Here is a 20,940-nt window from a genome sequence, read left to right on the forward strand (position 1 = left end):
TTCAGCAACCCTAAAGTGGAGGTGAGTTCCAGGCTTTACAGAGCTGAAACCAGGGTCATGATCCTGTTAGAGCTGAGAAGCTAAAATGGGTCAGGCCTGCTCAATATGTACGTGGGAGACCTCCAGCAAAACGGAGCTGTTGCAGACTGCAGTGTTGGTGGTTTTGTAGGTGGCACTTGTCCGTCCCCTCTGGTAGGGCCCGCTGTTCATGGGGTAGCCTACCCAAGCGAGCTTGAATCCAGCGAGTGTGGCTAAGAACAGCAGTAGAGACGGTGCAGCACAGGGTTCAGCGTAGGTAATACAAGGCCCAGGGTACGTACTCGGCTCGCTAGACCTCACTGTGCAGTTGTCACTGCTGTTGTCACCCATGCTAACTGGATTCAAGCTTGCTAGCCCCTGAACTGCTTGTGCTGTGTAGATGCACCCTGAGTCAGGACTTGTCCAGTGCCCTGCCATGCTGTTAGACCACGTTGCTAGAGGGGCCAGTTCTTGGATGAGATGTAAAATCAAAATCCTGGCCTCTTGTTAAAGTTTCCTTGGTCCCTTTTCCCAAGAAAATTCCTTGTTAAAACCTAGTTTGGGTAATTGTATTGTGCCTCCTTAAATCCACCACCAGCAGAATTCTTCATTTTCTATCCTGTCTTAATTTCCTCCAACAGCCAGGATCACCAAAACGCATTTTGTTCCAGCCACTCCCCTGCACCAGGGGTAGGGCAGGAACAGCTGGTGTAGCTTTGCCATAGCTGTGGATTTCACTATATGGAGGGTGCTGCTGCTTTAAGGCAGCTTTCCAGGAATGTTGTGCCCCTGGAGTGGTTCAGAAGAGATGAACACATGGCTAAAAATCTGGCCTTTTATTGCTGAAATGAAGCCACCTCTGGCTGCTTAACAGTCCACAACCACAGCACAACCACCCAGGAAAGGGAGCGAAGAATCCCAAATTCAACTGAAAAACAAGGGAGGAATATAGGCTGTCAGAATGTAAACTTCTCAGCTGGAATGCAGCTCCTAGCTTATGCTCCTAGTCAACGTCCAGTGTAATTTTAACAGATAGTCTGTGTGCTCTGTTGTTTGTGTGGATTGGATCTTCCAAACAGCAGCATGCCACAGGGAGATGTGACTGCAAAAGACAAGAAGTTGGCAGGGGCTCTGGGTCAGGTGTAGGCCCTGAAACTACTTGAACGCCTTCATTTAAAACTGACTAGAGATTTCAAGCTCACTCTGAAGTGGATCCAACTGTCAGATATCCCCTGCTGCCCAGTAGGGCCTGGGAGAAAGGAGGTCCTGCAAGCCAATAAGAGGGGCAGCAGGGGGCGCTCTAGTTATTTCCTCTCAGCCTCTCACCCGCCCACTCACAGGTTCTGAATACTGAGCAGAAAAGACAAAATAGTGTCAAATAAGATCAGAAACCACAGAAGTGAGGGCAGGAGTGTGATATATGAGTTGGCTGCGTGGGGGTGGGGAGAGGGCGGGCTAGGACTCCTGGGTTCTGTTCTTAGCTCTTCCACTGGCTCCCTGTGGCGAATCACTTTCCCCCACCCCGCCTTAGTTTCTCATTTGTAAAATAGGACATAGAGTATTTACCTGCCACCTCAGAGGGCTGTGAGGCCAAACTGGTGTCCGTCAAGTGTCCTGTGATAGCAGGAGCAGTGTGTGATTGACACATTCTGGAGTCTCCCTCCCTAGTATGGGTGAAGAAGTTGGTTAATGTGTCTGTCTCTATCTCTCCCTTCTCTCAGTGCTGTCTTTGGACTGGTGTATCGGCCAAGGGACTTTGCCTCCTACATGCTGGGGATCTTTATCTGTAACCTACTGCTGTATCTGGCCTTTTACATCATCATGAAGGTAAAGGAGGCAGCTTGCCCTTATCAGCCCTTATTTCCTCTGCCTTCCCGTTGGGGGAACAAAGGCCTTTCGTGCAGCAGTTCCTTGTGTCTCCAGCACTCCTGCAGTGCAGTGTGAAGGGGGGCTGGCTGCCCAATGTCTGCACCCCTCGCTGTCCTCTGCAGTGTCCACTCCCGCTGGGGACTTGCTAATTCTGCAGCATGGGGGGCCTTGGTGTTAGGGGCTTGGGGGAAGCCCATCGGCGACACATGATCAGCTATTTTACAGAAACCATGTGGGGCAGCCATACATCAGTCCACTTTACACTATGAGGGCACCAGTGCATTCTGGGACTCCAGAGCACCTATCCCGTAGGTAGCACTGTTGCTGGGAGCAGGGGTTTCTGGGTACTTTCCACACAGGGTGCCCTGCACTTAGGGATGTATTCGGAGGATAGGTTGAGCTGTTATAGCTGCAACACTTGTGATTGCCCTGCCGAGGAGCCGTCGCAGACAGCCCATCTTGGGTGTCTCAAACCGAGCTTGTAAAACTCCTGGGCTGGCATCGGCAAGAGGATGCAGGGCTTTGTGTAGCATTGCAAGCCTGCCAGACGCTGCTTGTTATGTCTCTTTGCAGAGTGCAGATCGGGCCTTAGATTCTCCTAAAAGGGGCAATAAATGAAGCCAGAGCTTTCAGAAAGTTGAAGAGGCAGATGATTTTCTGATCCAAAATTGAGAATAATGGATGCCCTGCGCTACTGACTACACCCTCCTGTTTTCAGGGGTGTGCCGGGACTGTGCCCTTTGCTGTGATTGTGGGTACAGCTGGATGGTTCTTGGAAAGGACATTGTATGTTGCCTCCCTGGGCTGATTTTTGAGGCCTTGTTCCTTTTGATCGTTGCAGCTCCGCAGCTCTGAGAAGCTCCTGCCCATCCCACTGTTCTGCATTGTGGCCACGGCTGCGGTTTGGGCTGCAGCCCTTTACTTCTTCTTCCAAAACCTCAGCAGCTGGGAGGTAAAGGTCACACATTTATCTGTCTTGAGCCCCATCTCTCTCTCTCCCTCTCTTCCGCCATCATTTCTGCTCCCTTTTCCTTCCCCAGTCCATACTTCTGAATATCCCTTTTTATTCTGCAAAAAAATGTTTTAGAAAAAGGCATCTGGATCGTTAATAACCGTATGTGGCAAAGAAAGGGCAAACTCCTTCAATGTATTGGAAGGATGGGGACTATTACAGACATGAGCCAAAAATAACTGCACTAGCACAGGAATAGCCAAGGGCATCACGTACCACACTGTTGATCCCGTGTGTTCCTTATTACATTAACGTGAATTGAGAGGGTGGTGTGAAAGTGATCCAGAAAGAGTACTGGCTGTTGGTGGAGAAAGAAAATATAGCTATACCTTGGTAGGTCTGTAACATGAGCTCTTGTAGAAGCTCACAGATCTAGAATTACTCCAGGTGGCTGTTTATTTGGAGGGTAATTTCTTTTCTCCTGTTTCTGTTTGTATAATGTGGGAGGATTTTTGTCTTTCCAGTGTCTTTCTAGATTCTCCTATGCACTGAATGCTTACCATGCAGAATTCATTATCCCTGAACACCAGTGTTCATACAGAATATTTATTTAAGATTTTGGTCTGGAGGAAGCACAGAGCAGCTGATAAAGAAGTTAGCTTGTATGCAGTGGTGGTGTAGCCGTGTTAGTCCCAGGATATTAGTGAGACCAGATGCGCGAGATAACTTCTTGTATTGGACCAACTTCCACTGGTGAGGGAGACAAGCTTTTCAGCTTACACAGAGCTCTTCTTCAGGTCTGGGAAAGGTACTCAGTGTGTCACAGCTAAATGCAAGATTGAGCAGATAGAAAGTGCACAAATGTCTTCTGCTAAACTAAGGGACCATTCAAGGTGAAGTGGCCCGTTAACAACCCTGTAGACATAGGACAAAAGGAGGGATTAGTGGGTTACAGATTGTTGCAATGACCCATCAGTCGAGTGTCATTATTAAGACTATGGCTGTGTCTACACTCAGGACCTTACAGCAGCACCGCTGTACCACTGCAGCTGCCCCGCTGTAAGGTCTCCTGGGTAGCCGCTCTATGCCAATGGGAGAGAGCTCTCCTCCAGCCAGCATAATTTAACCACCCCCAATGAGCGGCGGTAGCTGTGTTGGTGGGTGAGTGTTTCCCACAGACATAGCGCTGTCCACACCAGTGCTTTTGTCAGTGTAACTTATGTTGGTCAGGGGAGTGTTTTTTTTCACACCTGACTGACCGAAGTTTTGCTGACAAAAGTGGTAGGGGAGACAAAGCCCATGATTTTTAGTGTATAGCAGAGGTATGAATTTAAGCTCCCAGGCTCGTCTTTTGTGTTGTGCAGGTTTCCTTGAGGATGAGGACTGAGAGGTCAGATATGGAGTGATCACTCTGTGAAAAGTGTTCACCCACAGGTGACGGTGTTTTTGTCTTTTACTAAAATGTTTTCAAAAGACGTGCCTGGGAGCTTAAATTCATTCCTCTGCTAGACAGCAAAAATCAGGGACTGAACAGAGACTCTGGATTTACAGCTTATTACAACAATCTGTAACCCACTAACCCCCCTTTTTTGTCCTCCAAGTGCAGAGGTGCTAGCAGACCAGGTTGTCTGGAATGGTCTCTTACAATATGTGCTAACTACTTTTGCTAAACAATCTGTTCCACCTTGCATTTAGCTCTGACTCTGAGAGTTTCTTCCCCAGTCATAGAGTTGTCAACCCTCCAGGATTGTCTGGGAGTATCCAGGAATTAAAGATGAATGTTTCGTTATAGATTATGTCTTGTGATGAAACCTCCAGGAATAGTCCAAAATTGGCAACCCTATTTCCAGACCTGAAGAAGACCTGTGTGTGACTCAAGAGCTTCTCTCTCACCAACAGAAGTTGGTCCAGTAAGATATTATCTTACCCAGCTTGTTTCTCCAAAGTTTGTTAGGTTCAGTTTGCCATGAGGGGCTAGAGATGGATACTTTCTTTAGTAGGTCAAGTAGCTTTAGAAAAAAGGATAGTAGAGAGCTGCACTATGGAGCAGGATGCCTTTTTTGGGTTGGTAACCACAGAAGGCAGAAATTTCTCTGAATGCTTGTAAGTCATTGTATATATCTCTTACCTGCATAATGTTAAAAATCTCATAGACCCGGATCCCTGTGCCGCTGTAGTGCTCCCAGTATTGAGACCGTGATGGTGTTGCCTGCACATGGAAGATCTCATTGAAATAGAAAGTTTGAACTGCTGTTTTCAGTGGTGACAGGGTCAAGGGATAAAGATTGATAGGTGGGGAATCATAGTCACTGTTAGACTTTTTGTGCAACCTATAAGCTAAAGGTGTCTGGAATCCAGGAGTTGAGTCTATAGAGATTTGTTGCGAGAATGAGCAAATGTCGATAGATGGGGGCGTGTTTTCAGATCAGGTTCTGCCCCCAAGTAGGTCATCGTTTTGGTTAATTCCAAGGGCATGTCTGGTGTTAGAAGGCTCGGGCAGTCTGAGGTAGGCAGAGGTTTGAATTTGTTTGCAGTTTTGTTTATAGCAGCCACAGGAGGGCAGAGAGTGGGGATGGATTTTATTCATGAGTATCACTGAGATGAAACTATCAAGTTCTAGTTTTGTTGTTTTTGTTTGTATTCCACTAGCACCTAGTGGCCCCAGCTGAGATCAGGGCTCCACTGAGCTAGGCACTGTACACAAACAGTTTAAGAAACCATCCTTGCTTTAAAGTGCTCACAATACAGTAAAAGCTGTTTTATCCAGCATGTTGGGGGAATGGGGAGTGCCGGTAAGTGGGAAAATGCTGGTTAACTAAGAGGGAAGGAGCTTGGGTGTGGGAGGGGGCTCAGGGCAGGGGATTGGGGCACGGGAGGTGGCTCGGGGTGCTGGATCCAGGGGACTATCACCTCAGGCGACTCCCCGCAAGTTGCAACCCGTCCTGGCTGCGGCTCTGCACGCTGCCCCTGCCCCAAGCGCTGGCTCTGCAGCTCCCATTGGCCAGGAGCCACAGCAGGGGCAGAGCCTGCTGGTGGAGGCAGCGTGCAGAGCTGCCTGCTGCACCTCCACTTAGGAGCAGCCGGGACAGGTCACCGCTTGCCGGGGAGCTGCCTGAGGTGAGTGGCCCCTGGATCCGGTGTCCTGTGCCCCAAGCCTCATTCCACACCCAAACTCCCTCCCAGAGCCTGTGCTCCGCACCCCCTCAGCCGCCTGCCAGCCCCATGCCAACCAGACTATAAACCGGACTTTCAATGAAGATCAGAAATGCCGGTTTATAGAGCTTTCCGGTTGGTGAAGTGCCGGATAAAACAGCTTGTACTGTATAAAGAAGGGAGACTGAGTGGGAGGGGAAACAGAGGCTGAAGGTCACGGGGCAGGTCAGTGGCACAGCTGGGTGTCTGAAAGCTGAAGTGGAGAAATTGAGACTAGATCTTGGGTGCACATTTTTAACAGTGAGGGTCACTACTATTGGAACAAGTTACCTGGGGTTCGGTGGCTTCTCTATCTCTGGAAGATAAGTTGTAACTTGACCAGAATTACTGGGGAAGTTCTATGGCCTGTTTTATACCAGGGGTCAGACTAGATGGTCACCATGGTGCCTTCTGCCCTTGGAAGCTATGAATCTGGGAGAAGAACCCATGTCTCCAGACTCCAAGTCCAGTGTTCTAGCCCCTCTCTGTCTCCTCATGCTACCACTTCACTCTCTCCCCTTCATGTTCTCTGCCCACTCGCTCTTACTAAACAGATGCTTCTCCCCGGTGCAGCTCTTTGGTCTGACATCCCACATGGTACCGAAGGGTTAAGCCGGGGGAGTTTTGTGAAATGTTCGGATGGGCAATGCCAGTAACGTGCCATCAAAGTGTCTGTCCCCACTCTGTGTGAGAGAGAAGATATGGGAGCCTGCTCCTCCTCAGCCCTCTGCTCTCTCTCCCTAGGAGACCCCGGCGGAATCCCGAGAGAAGAATCGCCCATGCATCCTGCTGGGCTTCTTTGATGACCATGACGTCTGGCACTTCCTCTCAGCAGCTGCCTTGTTCTTCTCCTTCTTGGTGAGCTTCTCTCTCACTCCATCTCCTGCTCATTCTCCTTCCACCTCTCTCTCCTGCTGTTGTTCTTCATCCCTCACTCTATTCCCCCACGACTCCCCATCTTTCTTCTGTTTCACCCTAGCTGGGGCACATATGTAGCCTTGGCCGTGCTGGCAGCCCCCTGGCACCTGGTGGTGTGCTACGTCCTGACCCCTATTCATACAGCCTGCTTCTGGGGAGCATCAACCCCATCCTTGACTTGTCTTTCCACCTGCTCTGCTCCTGAGACTGCCCCTGCAAGGGGATGCTCCAACTCTGAGTTCAACAGCTGTGTCTCCTGCTGTGATTGGGTTGGCTCATTTTCCACCACTCCACCCCCTTCCATTCTTTTAATTACTTCCTGGCCTGGAGTCCCCTTGAGGATTGTGGCTGATGCAGCCATAATGGGGCGGGGGGACATTGCCCTTGTTCCTCTCTTCTCTCCCCCCACCCCATCTGAGACTCCCTCTTTCTCAGCTGTCACACTAGTGCCCTGCTGGGGACCCCACTGGACCCCCAGTGAAACCCCTAGTATGGAGCTTTAGCCACTCCTGGGATTCCCTAACTAAAAGTGGCAGGTAAGTTGTATTAGCCAACTGGACTAAGCTTGCTGCCCTTTCTGACCTTGCTGTGTAATGCCAAGGGGGTGCCCCTGGGGGTGGGAGAACAAACTGTCCTTGGGCTGGGGGAGGGAGAGAGGCAGTGGAGAGGTGAGGTTGAGCCCTTGTCCCCCTGCTGCCTCTCCCCTGCCCCTCCTGAAGCGCATAGTCAGGAGGTGCAGCCAGTTTTGTTTCCTACCCAGCTGTGTGGTGCCTAGTGCTGCCCTGGTGGCATTTGCTTTCCTACGACTTTAGTGCTGGTGAAAGGTGTTGGGCTCTGTCCTGAGCAAAGAAGCCCTCTAGTCAGCAGCCACAGAGCAAGTGCAGGCTGGGGAGAAGCACAACAAGCTCCCACCACGCCGCATTGCTCTGGGGATCATCTCTCTCAAGGGGAGAGGAGAGTTCAGTCTCCACAGCCCATTTTGGCCCCAGCCTCTTTGCTGAGGCACCTGACGAGGGGCCAGCCAGTGCCCATTCAGATGGGTTTTTTGTGAGGGGGGCACCTGTGTCACGGCTAGGAAGTGGACTGAGCTCCCCCATCTCATGCCAAGCAGCTGGCAGTTAAAGCTATGTCGCGCGCAAGAGCTGTGTGCTGATCTCTCCCTCTCGTTTTAGGTTCTGTTAACGCTGGATGATGACTTGGATTCTGTGCGCAGAGACAAGATCCCTGTGTTCTGAGTGACAGGAGGTGGGGTGGGGATGGTGTTCTTCATTCTGCTCAGTGGAAGGAGCAGAACCGGCAGCCAGCATTGTCTGGGGAGAATGAACCTGTTGTTGTACAAACAGCACCGACACCCCAGCCAGGTGGAGAGGGAGGAGCAGATAGATCCCACACCAGCAAATAGGAGGTTGCTGTAATAAACAAGGCAAAACCTGAAAGGCAGACAGAGCCCTGCCTGTTCCTCCTCCCTGCCACTCATTGGATCAGGTGTAGCCAGCCAGCATCCTGGAGTCCAGTGCAAGGCAGGTGAGCAGTGCTTTGGCTGGTTCCTCTCCCAGTGGCTGCTGGAAGAGGGAGCTGTGGCCATGTTCATTAAAGGTAGTGTGTTCCTCCAGGGGTGACTTAAGCTGTGTTCACCTTCTCCTGCAACCTCTGCCAACCTGAGAAAAGCCACCCAGCAGTCCTGAGCTGCCCCAGGGAGCAGTCTCTTTCTCTCGCTCACTGCCTGGCACTAACCCCAGCAGTGCAATGGGGACATGAGACACAGCGAGCTCCTCAGATGGTGAAGAGCATCTGACACTAGCTCTTGACTCCTTTACCTGCCTTTGTGTTGTGTTGCACTTTCTCTCCCATGAGTATGGTCGTCCGAGGCGATGCGGGTCCCTGTCATGTTTTGTAACTGTTCCCTGCATTCCACGGGCCATTACTGTCAGCACTCTCCACATCTGACCACATCCACGGGCCCCTGCAACCAGCACTGGGAAGGTGTTAGCTCTCACCTTGTGCCAGCCTGAGGAGCGCCTGCTGAGGCTACAGGTAGCAAACAAAGACCAGGCTCAAATCTGTAGCCCCAGCCTTAAACTTGAGCTACTTCATCCTGCAGCTGGAAGAACCTCAGGCCGATGAAAAGCAATGGGCTGAATGAATTGTTCCACCTGAAAAAGCAACAGTCCTGGGAGATGGTGCTCGACAGTGGTGGGCTCCTACTACCCACGTCCTGGCAGCCCCAGATGCCAATATGTTTGCTCCTCCTTGGCCTCCCTCCCTGTGCTTTTCTGTGGAGGAAAAGTTCGTGGTTGGGTCTTGTCTGGAGATCAGTTCAATGGTAGCTCCCCTCTTGCATCTGAAATGACATCCCGTGACCCTAACACAGCAACTCTTCATTAGAGCCCTCCCTTTGCTGTCCACTCCCTGAGTGGGTGTTTAGAAAAGGGAGCTGTGGAATTACAGCGTAGTGCAGTCATGCATCAGGGCACTGTCCTGTGCATACTAGTGGCGATTTTGCTATTGACTTCAGTAGCTTCAGCTGGGTCAGGCCCATAGCGAAGAAGCTACTTATGAACCTTGGTCTTTCAGGGCTTCTGAATTTACAACCAATCCTTTGCTGTGGACTGAAAGCTAGCAAAGAAGGCTCCCACCGCAGGAGCGAAATGTCCGTATAATAAAATTCTGAACCAAACGCTGTTTCCCCTCAGCCCTGCTGCAGCCACAAAACAGATTTTGGATTTTTGTTAATGGCTTCTGCATTTTCACTGTTGCCAGAATTGCTACATCATTAAAAACAAGAACAAGGTGTGAAATGTTGCTAATTTTGAATTTAAAAATAGTATCGATTACCTGAGGCCTCCTGTAACTTTTTTAAAAAGTTGCTATTGGAATATTGTTGAATTGTCAAAAAGCAGTGTGTGTGTGGGTGTTTGATTCTATGGTAACTATTACACAGAGGCCCTGGGCCACTAGCATTTACTTTGGGGAAAAAGTCTACGGTGAAGCTGTGCTCTGAAAAGTGTCTCGCTCCTGGAAGATGTCCTATTGATTGCTTGAAATTTGTTAAGACTACAAATAAATGAATTCCCAGGCCTCTGACTTCAAGCTGGGTTCTTCTTGTCTTCTGCATTAGAACCGATAAAAGTTGTGCAGACCCAATTCTGCCCTTACCCATACCTGTACAACCACACTGCTGGCAGTGGGCGTATTGAAGAGTAGAAACTTGGGTTGAAGGTTTCTCAAGTCAGGTACCCAAAATCAGTGACCCCTTTTGAAAAGGTTGGCCTAATGTTTTGGAGAAACTGTGGGAAAGGAAACTGCAACCCCTCAACTGTTCGCCAGTCAGTTTATTTCACTGCTGGCACTGTTGGACTGTGAATAATCCGCATCTGTTACAAAATCTCCCAGCAGCTCTCACCATATGTTCTTTGTTTAGAATAAATGACTCAGTCCAGAATCTGCTGTGCAAAGCTGCAAAGAGACTAATACGAATGAGCGAGAAACAGGTTCAGGAAGGTACCTAAGAGGGATTTAAATTTTTTTTTTTTTTTTTTACAGTAAGATCCCATATTAAGGGTGAGCTTTTACATGTACAAAGTTCATGCAAACAGCATTAGATGTAGCCCTGCCTGTGTCTCTATAGTGCTACCTTAAGCAGTATCTGAACACCCCTCTACTTTGATGTAATAAGGAACTCACCACCAGAAGTTGGTCCAATAAAAGCTATTACCTCACCCTCCTTGTCCCTCTAATATCCTGGGTGCAACATGGCTACAACTACACAGCGGCCAACACCTCTGTGAGTGCTGGGAGGCATGACAGAGCTGGATGCATGGGGACACTTGGTAGCCCTGCTGTCAACTTCTCATAGTCCAGCTCCACCCTCAACTTCAAAACAACTGCTAGGATGAGGAAGATTAGGACTGTTGTCCTTTTCCTCGCTCCCATCACCCTGCTTCCCCCATTCCAGCTATTGTAGGGCTGTCATCTCACCCTTGCAGTCACAGCCTGTGCTTAGAGAATGGGTAGCCTTGCTCTTGTGTGTATAAATATATATTTATATTCTGTGGCTCTGGCACAAGCATATGGGGCCAATTGCATTCCCTGCTGGGCACCCTGTTACCAGACAGCTAGTGCCAACTTGGAGAAGGGGGACAGTGGGTTTCAGAGCAACAGCTGGAGGGACTGACACAGACCGAAACATTAAAAGCACTACCCATTTAGTTTGGCTAAATGACAAATAAAGGGGCACATGAGCCTACTGTGCAAATGTGAAGGGTATAACCACAATGGAGGAAGAGGAATTACACAGCAGAGTGTGGGAGAGAGCTAGCTCGAAGGAAGGGCATGAATATGAGGAAAAGCCACTCACCCACCGGAGGTAGCAGGGGGATGGACTAGTCTCCTAAGGGAAGGGACAGACATGGCAATATTTGTGGTTTTTAAATCAAGCTGAGCACTAATATTGTAAATGTCCAATAAAGAACCATCGTATACTGGCACCCATGGACAACTGAGGGGCTAGCTTCACAAAGGGATTTAGGTGCCTAGTTGCTAAGGTACAACATTTATCTACTCAAAACATCTGCTCAGCTAATGCCTAAATCTGGAGATGCCTAATGGCCCTAGGCACATACACTGCTGGGGATGGCCCCATGGCACCTAAATGGCTGCTGGTGCACTTGTGCAAAGATGCCCAAGTCCTGATGAGGCTAAACTGCTCAGCTACTCACTCAGTGGGCTTCACACACTAGCCCTGCCCCACCTAATCTCCTGGGCCAACACTAGTACATGTGTTCAGAGCATGCCCACCCCACACAAAGGCCACCATTGGGCTGGAGAATATTATGCTGTAGTCCAGTGGGGTGTAGGACATGCTCCTTAGAGCCCCACATTCCAGGACCCTTCTCTGCATCCATGACTAACTCTTGCATACATTGTGGAACAGTTTCAACAGCAGTGCTTGAAAGCCCCACCCCAGAAGCCACTGGTTAGGACACACGCAGGGAAGGTTCAATTCCCTGCTCCAAATTAGACAGACTATTGGACCCCAGGTTTTCCACCTCCTGGGTGAGTGCTCCACTGCCTGGGGCAAAGGGTGGCACGGCCCCACCATCCCCTTGGCGCTTTTTTTTTTTTTTTTTTGGGGTGCAAGAAAGGGCTGACATGGTTTAGGCACCTAACTCACTTCTTCCTACCAGCTCCCATTCAGCTTGCTGGCTTTTGTAGCTCCCGTTCTTGGGCAACTATAGCAGTCCCTGCATTGCATTGTTGGGCAAAGCTGGGCACCTAACTTAGAGATGTGAAGTCCACTAGACAGCAGGACACCTAGCCTAAATCTCTTAGCCTAAATCTCCCTTGTCACGCCCATCCTAGGTAATCTACCCAATAGATGTTTCCCTTTTGTCATCCTCCCCTCTTTTAAACTATCCGCAGTCCTTTATTTTCTCTCCGTTGAATTTACACATAGACTTAAAGTACAAACAGAAAGCAGTTGAGAGAAGCTACTACCTAGTGGGTGTAGGGGGTACTTTAATTCCCCTACTTCTTGCGGGGCCTCTGTTCTTCTGAGTTTATAATTTGTTTGGAGTTTGTGCATTAAACATTAAGATGTAACCAGGCATTGCATGGTAGAACCTCAGTCAAGGAGTGCTAGGGCAGACTGATGTGAGCCACCTGAGAAGTGCAATAAAGCTCTATAGGATACAGGCTGGACTTTGCAACGAAACTTACATTATCCATATGTAGAAAAAGCAATCAGATCATCCAGCAGAACTCAGAGAAAAGACTATGTACACCAACCAATGGAACAGAGGGAGCAGTTACCAGCAGGAGAGAAGAGTTTATGTAACTAGAAAGGGATGTAATAATCAAAGAAAACTTAATTATCAAGGCTGAATATTAAGGAAAACTTCCTGAGAGTGAGATATACGAAGGAGAGGAAGGGAACAATCTCCTAGGGTAAGAGAGAAGCCCCATTGCTTGGGACACTTAAAACTAAATTAATCAAAGCACAAGCATACACACCCTAGGAAACAATCCCACCCTGACCCTAAGGGTGGGAAATAAACAAGGATATCCATTGATCTTTTCCATCTCTGATTTGTACGATTCAATGAGGATTTTGTGGGCAGGATTCTACAATCAGAATGGAAAGCTCTGTTTGCTGCCAACATTCCAATCCAGCTCAGATAAATTTAGGAACCAAACGTCTATCAAATATATTTTATCTCCAATCAACTGAGGTCCTTTGTGTGAAAGGTGCTTGTAGCAGGCAGATTTTCTCCACAACTTCAGCAGCTGTGTTTGCAGCAGTAGCAAGCAAAAGCTGCTCCATCTCATTGCACACTATTGTTGGAGGGCCTTGAAACCTCAGTCACAAAGGTATGGCTACTGCTACTGCCAGGAAACCGAACAGAAGTGGAAGAGCAGATGAGAAATGTAGTGCCTCATTTTGGTGCTTTCTCACTGAAGAACAGTTGAGAAAATCCATGGGTTTGCTACAAGTGAGTCTATGCGTCTGAAGAAGCAGGGTTTTTACCCACGAAAGCTTATGCCCAAATAAATCTTAGTATTTAAGGTGCCACCGGACTCCTCGTTGTTTTTACAAGTGAGAGTGTCTCTAAAAATCTCCTCTGGAATTTCCTGAGCTTCAAATGTTTAATTTTTTTAAAATATTGTTTAAGAAAAATTAATTTACAACTTTGGTTTTTCTAGAAGCTTGATACACTCTAAACATCATCCAAAAAGAACACAGTACACAAACAGTCATTTTAATTTTTTTAATAAAATACTTTAATGTTCATATCTATACAAATAATTATTACAACCATTAAACAAAGTGTTACATTTAACAATAAAAATCTCAGAACTTTGAACAAGATCATGGTTTGGGATATTTACACCTGAAAGCAACACATTTGTAAAAAGATGCCAAAATAAACAGAACAAGATCTTATTTACAATTGCAAGATGTTCCTGATCATGTTTATTATACATTTCTGCTCTGGATTTCCTTTTTCCCTTACAAAACAGTAGTGGGAGTTTCCACTGGGACTATAACCAGGTAATGTACAGCTTGTAGCCGATTGTACACAGCAGAAAATTCTGGACCGAGTATAAATAAAATTATTACGTTATGGAAATCAAGAGCATCTTTGATTACTTTCCTATGGTGAAATCCATATTGGCATTCCTTCTCACTGTGTGTGGGGAAATGGGTACTGTACATTACCATTTTAGTCATCCCCATGTTTGTGGGCTATGCAAGAGAATGGCATGACAAAGTTGGAGTCTGTATTGAGACTGAGAAAATGGGACAATGTAGTGAGGGATGGGGAAATACCTAAACTTCTCTTATGCAGAATAGTTGTGTGTACACACGAACATTTAGCCACTAAAGAAGGCCACCCATTTACAGATACAGTGCATTGCAAATGATAACTGTTCTATTATATTTACTCTATCAATGGAAAATGTGGTTATCTGCAAATAAACAAGTAATATGTTGCTTTACAAGTTGCACACTTAAAGTAACTGTCATCACCATGAAGAGAAGAAGGTTCTGTGACACCATGGCCTTGTCTGCCACAGGAAATTTTTGCTAAAATTTCCAGCCACTGCTACATCAGGCTCAGCTGTCATGGGTGTTAGGAACTGCAGGAGTGCAAGTGCAGATAGGGTGTTGGCAGCTGCTGGCCACCTGTGTGATGTAGACCTGCTCTGAGCCGCATTAGACAACATGGTGCTTAAAACACTAGCACTCCTGCCCAAGTTACCACCGACAATGCTGGACTCGTGGTAGAAAGAGTGGGAAGTATTACCAGAAATACTGAGTGTAGACAGCTAATTAATTAAGGGGCCTTTAAACCATTTGACATCAAAACAAACACTGGAACAATTTGGCATAAATTGATCTTACTTCTACACCCTTTCCTCCCAACCGTCTCCAGTCAAAGGAAGATCGATTTAGGACAAGCCAGTTCTCCAAAAGGGGGAACGGGGGATAGAGAAAGGAGAATCACAGCTCTCAGTAAGTGTTTGGCTAAATAAGATTAAAGGACAACAGTAGGTCAGAAATAACAATTTGAGTTATTTTCTCTGGGTAGTCACTGGGTCTCTGGGATGCTGCCAGGCCGCTGGCTTTCTGAAATAGCATTACAGTCACTTGTCATGGTGGCAGCAGAGCACAGTTTTAAAGTGCAGTAGGAAATCTGTGCAAAATTCAGGCGGTACTGCTCACAGAGAATACCAGAGCATTTTGCAGAGATGTGTACTTGCATCTACACCGCAGTTTAGTGATCAGAGCAGAGGAATAGGAGTAGAAAGATTTGTGTTCTAATCTGTTACTGACAGTGTGTGGTCTTGGGCAAATCACTTCACTTCTTTGTCTATGAGGTTTTTCTAACTACTAAAAATGCAGATAAATACTTGCTCATTTTTGTAAGACACTTTGAGACCAACTCTTGATGAAAACTGTTAAAGAAGTATTATTATATTGTCTGCTTCAAACTGAACCTGGTCCTTCCCTGATTCTTCAAGATTCTTCACAGGATGCATGTTAAAAGGAGACAAACGTTGCACTAAAATGGATGGGACCCACTCCCTATGTCCTTTAGCTATTGTTTGTTGAACTGACCTATGGGAAGCTGAAACTTATACACAGTGCTTGCCAGATGTGGCAATACCATCACAGCGTGAAAAGAAGAAATACTGTGAAGGTTGATAGGCTCAGAATTCTTTATTATTATTCTTTGCTTTGTAAAATCCAGGTAATACTGCTTGTATCTTTTCCCTTCAATAATAAAAAAGTAACCAAAATATAGTTAGCACCCTTTGACAACAAAATAGTGCTCACTCATGAGGAAGAAAAAATTCCAGTTTCAGGGGTTATTATAAACTGTATGTTGGAAGGAAAGGAATTTTTAAATTGATTCTAAAAATACTTTGTCTTTTTAATTGTCAGTTGATACTTAGGAGAAACAGCTGCCAAATGGCTGTTGGTGCCATAGATATTTGATGAGGGGAACATTTGCCTGTAGAAATTCCTATTTATATTTTAACTGAACATACTGAACTCATGTTGCTATTTAAAAAAAGGTGCTCTCAGTTTGCATAATGCCTCTGAATTCCTGGTCTTTAATGTACACTGAAGATATGTAATAATTATAAAAATAGAGTTATCTGGTCAGTAGAAGTTACAGAAGCCCCTTTTCCAAATGAACTTGTCCAGAAAATAATATGTTGAAGACATGCCTTACATCAAACTCTTCCCATTAATCTGAAACCTAAACATAACCAATTCAGTGTCCGAGAAAACAGAGATACTTGTTCCCACTGAAAGTACTTCAGATGTTAAGTCTTTCCTCTTGCCAATCCAAAAATGAACAGAAACACCTGCTCCCAGCTTGCACTGGAAAGAGTTTGCAGAAACACCACACTTACCAGCAGGGCTAGTCCTTTCTCACGGTCACTTACACAGTCACAGTTTGGCCACATATATATATATCTCCATCCAAGTGTCCTGGTCCTGTTATTTTAATCAAACTAATCTTCATTTGCAATAAAAACTGTTAAAAGCTATTTAATTAAATTTAAATCCCCTCTACTGATGAATGATGTTTAGTTCACCAGCATCAACAAAGTAGGAGAGAGAGAGGTGATTGCTTTCTCTTCTGCTTTTTTACACATTATCAGCTTTAACCAAAACCACCTGACAACTGTGAATCCTGTAACAAACCATTAGCCCTGGGAGTGAGTAACGAATAATAGAAAAAGGTGCCTTAGGGAAGCCTGTGCTCTTAGGCTACTGGAGAGGATACATATATATTACCTTAGGGCAATATATAGAGAAAGCTTAGGGCTTGTCTACACAGGGAAGCTATTGCAAAATAAGCTAGGTTGTGAATTTGGAGCACAACAGCTACTCCACAATAGCTCTCTGTGAGGATGCTCTCATTCTGCACTGAATGCCTTTTAAGCTAAACTGCTCAAAGGCACTCTTCAGTGCAGAATAAGAGAATATACACAGGGAGCTAGTGCAGAATAAGTATAACTACTCCAGGCTATGTCCCCAAGTATACAATCTCCTAGGGGAGTAAGATGAGAAATGTTTTAATTCATACAATGCCATTTTAGCACAATAAAACAAAGGTAACTTTTTAGTTTGTACCCGTGTTCTAGCCATTATTTAGCACACAGTCACCTGTCAAGACCTAGCACTTGCTTGCCTGCCCCAAAGGATCAGAACTAAGTTACGACCAGCCAATTCCAGTTGACAGATTTACATGTTAGGGACAAACTTTCCTCTCGTTTACGCGAGCGTGAAGCCTGAGTAACTCGGTGAAGTTACGTTGCTGTAAATTTGGATTAAATAAGAGCAGAATGTGGCTCTCTGCAATTTGGCTTTTGACTGCTGTTCCCTTGGATAATTTAAAAACAAAAACAGAAGAGGACCATGGAGAGGAAAAAGTAGATAGATTGATTTAGTTCTAGATTACCACCTTAAAGTAGGTGAGGTGGGCAGTAAATCCTTAATTCAGGCACCCATAAGGAATGTATGTTTTGTAACAATCTATCTGGTCACTGGGAGGTTGCTGTTAGGAAAGCAAGTGCAGGGCCATTTCTCCAGGTAGAAAATGATGAGCCCTTTAAGAGGGAAATCCGGAAAAAGCTGTTTCAGGGGAACAGGCAATCTTTCAGGCAAACAAGTCGTCATCATCATGCACCCCTTCAGACTGATTAAGCTGCCAAACATTGACCCCTTTTTCAGAAAAAGGATGGAGTGCAACAGAATGGCCAAGAGATATTCAACATGGCTCTTTCAGAAGGAGAGGGTCCATTATCAAGCTTTCTAGTTTGTTTTTATGCTTCTTTTCTTTTCTCAGCAGTCAGCCAATTCTGATCTCACACAAACCATCAATATACCAACTTTAATGTGATAAATGTCAGCAGGATAAGTTAAAATATCATTTAACTGCCCTTAATATTAGCTATATACATATATGGCTTACACTGGAATTTGGTTAGAGTTCAAAAGAAAGTGTTGTGAACAAGATGGGGAAAAGACAGATGGAATTTCCCCCTTCTGCACTCAGTAAGTAGTTTCTACAAAAGTCACTAGATAGTGGCACTATGATTACATATCAAGTATCAAGAGGGGTAGCCATGTTAGTCTGTATCCACAAAAACAATGAGGAGTCCGGTGGCACCTTAAAGACTAACAGATTTATTTGGGCATAAGCTTTCATGGGTAAAAAACCCACCTCTTCAGATGCATGGAGTGTAAATTACAGATGCAGGCACAAATATACAGACACATGAAGAGAAGGGAATCTCTTCGTGTGTCAGTATATTTATGCCTGCATCTGTAATTTTCACTCCATGCATCTGAAGAAATGGGTTAGTCTTTAAGGTGCCACCAGACTCCTCGTTGTTTTTGTGATTACATAGGAACTACCGTGCTCTGTAACTGTACTGCAGGATTACGTTCTCTAAAGAGTATAGGTTACCTGATAATTACTTTTGAGCCATGTGCCGCAGCAATGTGTGGTTCCTGCAAAGTTACAGGGTCTTTATGTCACTAAAGACACCTGTATTCATACTTAGACTATCGTTGTCATATGAAATGGGGCCACTCTTTTCTACATTCTTTGTAGGTGGACAGGGGGGAGTGCGGGGAGTTTAGGTTATTTGTAAAATTACTATGCTATTAGTTTACATCCATTCAGAATAACATACACAACAAGCGAAAAGATTGCCCTGCATCCCCTGAAAAAAACACAGGACCTAATTTAACCCTGGTATAACTTCAGTGAAGTCAACAGAGTTATATGAATGATGAATTTGCCTTACTAATTTCACACATTCACTTCAACTTTCAGAGGCCTCATGAAGCAATTGAGACTTTGTAGTGTGGAAACTGCAACGTGAAGCTGTTCTATATGAATGCCTGGAATGAGGAGTGGGAATAAAGCAACACCTAGGAACTTAAAAAAAATAATTAATCTCATTTTATGAACGTGACCCAATCCTCCACTGCTTTGTCTCTTGTGTAGCCACTTACATTTGTGAGTGCAAAATACTACCACATCGGCATGGCTGTGTTTTACACTCACTTTTCACAGGTATAAATGCTGACATAAGCGGTCTCAGTTCTCCTGGCTTCATGAGGCAGGCCAATGACACTGTTCAACATTATGGAACTTGTACCAAGGCATAAGGCAGGGCATGGGACATTACAGTATTTGAAAACTCCAGACAAACAGTGATTAGCTGAACCCCATAAAGCCCTTAGGATGTCCGGTTAGCCACAAAGCTGAAACTGGTGGCAATTCCTACCCCTATCATTCTGCATAAAATAGTTGCCTCAGGCTGTGGCACTGACCTCTCATAGGTTTTACCTTTCAGTGTAACCTGAAAATGGAGCAAAAACATGTTTACTTTGTAATAAATAAACTTTTGCAATTTTTATTTCATTCGTTGTTTCTGACAAACACTGAAACTTGAAGCACCAAATACGTTCAGTGCCCTCAAGATACTTCCCATTTGAATTAGAATGGGATTCCCAGTTTGAGACAGAACCATTTCTCTTTACTTTGGAGGCTGAAGCACAGCCATTCATACCAGGCCATATATAGCGTTACCAATGAAATCACCCTCAGGACAGATTATAGACACAGGGCCTGATTCTCATATACACTAAGGTCTCCTTGCATTTGTGCCCTCTTTAAGACTCCTTTACTCTGCCAGAGCAGCGCAAAGAGGACTACTATATATGAGAATCAGATCCTCAGTCTACCAACAAAACTGGCTTCATCCATATGGGGCCACAGCTGGGGGTGAACAAGGAGACTCCTTTTTTTAAGCAGATCCACAAATGAGAATGGGCTAGGCTGTGATAGTTCATAGCCACGACGAGGTGTGGCCTGGCATCCCCCATCCCTCAAGCATTTGGCAGCATACACAGGAGATCATGCTGCAGCTTTCAGGAGCAGGCCTATAGAGCACTATACAGCTCAGTACACCTAGTGCTGCTTGAAGCATTTTGCCTGCACCTGGTCTGCACAGGAAGGATGCCTCAGAGAAACTCTGGCTGTCACCCCTCATTGTGGCGCCAGCTTGATCCTAGAGTTTAGGGAAACAGGGATAGGAGGGCTGGTGGAAGCAAAAATAGGAAATGTCTGGAGTGATGGTTTTGGATGAATACAAAAAAAGACTTCTGCCTTCCTTCAAGATAATTATGTTGCAGTAGTCACTAAATAAATACCACTTACCTAGGTCTGTCCTCATTTTCACTTAATGAAATGGGACCAAACAGTGTACAATTCTCTTGCAAATATTAAAAAAAATCAAAAGAAGATCAGTCAACATCTGTCCCTCTCGCCCTTCCCCCACAAAGCAGAAAGAACTTCCCAATATGCTGTGTGTTTAGGCATTGACACATTCATCTCTCTGCCCCACCCACAATCACACTGGGTTAGCTAAAAGGTGCTATTTAAGTGCAAAGTATTAATATTAAATTGGGCCTTGATCCTGCCATTGACAGTGAATGCGCAGATTGCTGTGTCCACAGGGAGCCCTATTACCTATAGTGGGGTTCCATGTAGGTATAGCAGTTTGCTCATTTGCTGCGAATTACAGGAAGGGTCCTTAATCCAAAGATTTGAAAAAAGCGGACATAGATTCAAAGACATGGATTACAAGAAAAAAAAACAAAAGACTCATAAAGAAAGTGCTAAACAAGGTATAGGTAAGATACCTTGATGTAACTTGCAGCATACAAACAACTGACAGATGACAAAAAACATGACGGCTGTGTCTATGTTGATTACACTAAAAGGGGTAATAAATTATATTAAAAACTCTATACACAGTTCAGCAGGAACTGATGCCATTCCAAATACAAATCTGAATAAAATTCTTCTCCACAGAAAGTGACAGCAAATCAAGTTTTAAGGGAAACTGAATGTTTTAAAATAACATAAATGTTTTACTGCTGCTCAGAA

At 45.6% G+C, this 20,940-nt stretch overlaps 2 protein-coding genes across 3 annotated transcripts in view; one reads left to right on the forward strand and one right to left on the reverse strand.

Annotated features, from left to right (window-relative positions):
- SIDT1 (SID1 transmembrane family member 1) overlaps nt 1-8,184 on the forward strand; it is an 86,902-nt gene extending 78,718 nt beyond the window's left edge. Inside the window, 4 exon segments of the mRNA XM_077823065.1 lie at nt 1,740-1,845; nt 2,729-2,839; nt 6,776-6,889; nt 8,122-8,184. Coding sequence (XP_077679191.1) covers nt 1,740-1,845; nt 2,729-2,839; nt 6,776-6,889; nt 8,122-8,184 — 394 coding nt within the window.
- The window catches only part of USF3 (upstream transcription factor family member 3), a 117,829-nt gene that overhangs the window by 5,833 nt on the left and 91,056 nt on the right, over nt 1-20,940 (reverse strand). The window contains exons 6-8 of one of the 2 annotated variants that reach the window (XM_077823044.1): nt 4,968-5,048; nt 1,585-1,682; nt 873-946 (exon numbers count right to left, since the gene is read on the reverse strand). In XM_077823044.1, the coding sequence (XP_077679170.1) occupies nt 1,593-1,682; nt 4,968-5,048 (171 nt within the window). In that variant the 3' untranslated portion in view covers nt 873-946; nt 1,585-1,592. Of the gene's footprint in view, nt 1-872; nt 947-1,584; nt 1,683-4,967; nt 5,049-20,940 lie in introns of those variants that run through there. The other variant, XM_077823053.1, reaches the window with a different exon arrangement.

This window comes from Eretmochelys imbricata, chromosome 1 (genome assembly GCF_965152235.1).
Source record: "Eretmochelys imbricata isolate rEreImb1 chromosome 1, rEreImb1.hap1, whole genome shotgun sequence".
NCBI classification, from domain to species: domain Eukaryota; kingdom Metazoa; phylum Chordata; order Testudines; family Cheloniidae; genus Eretmochelys; species Eretmochelys imbricata.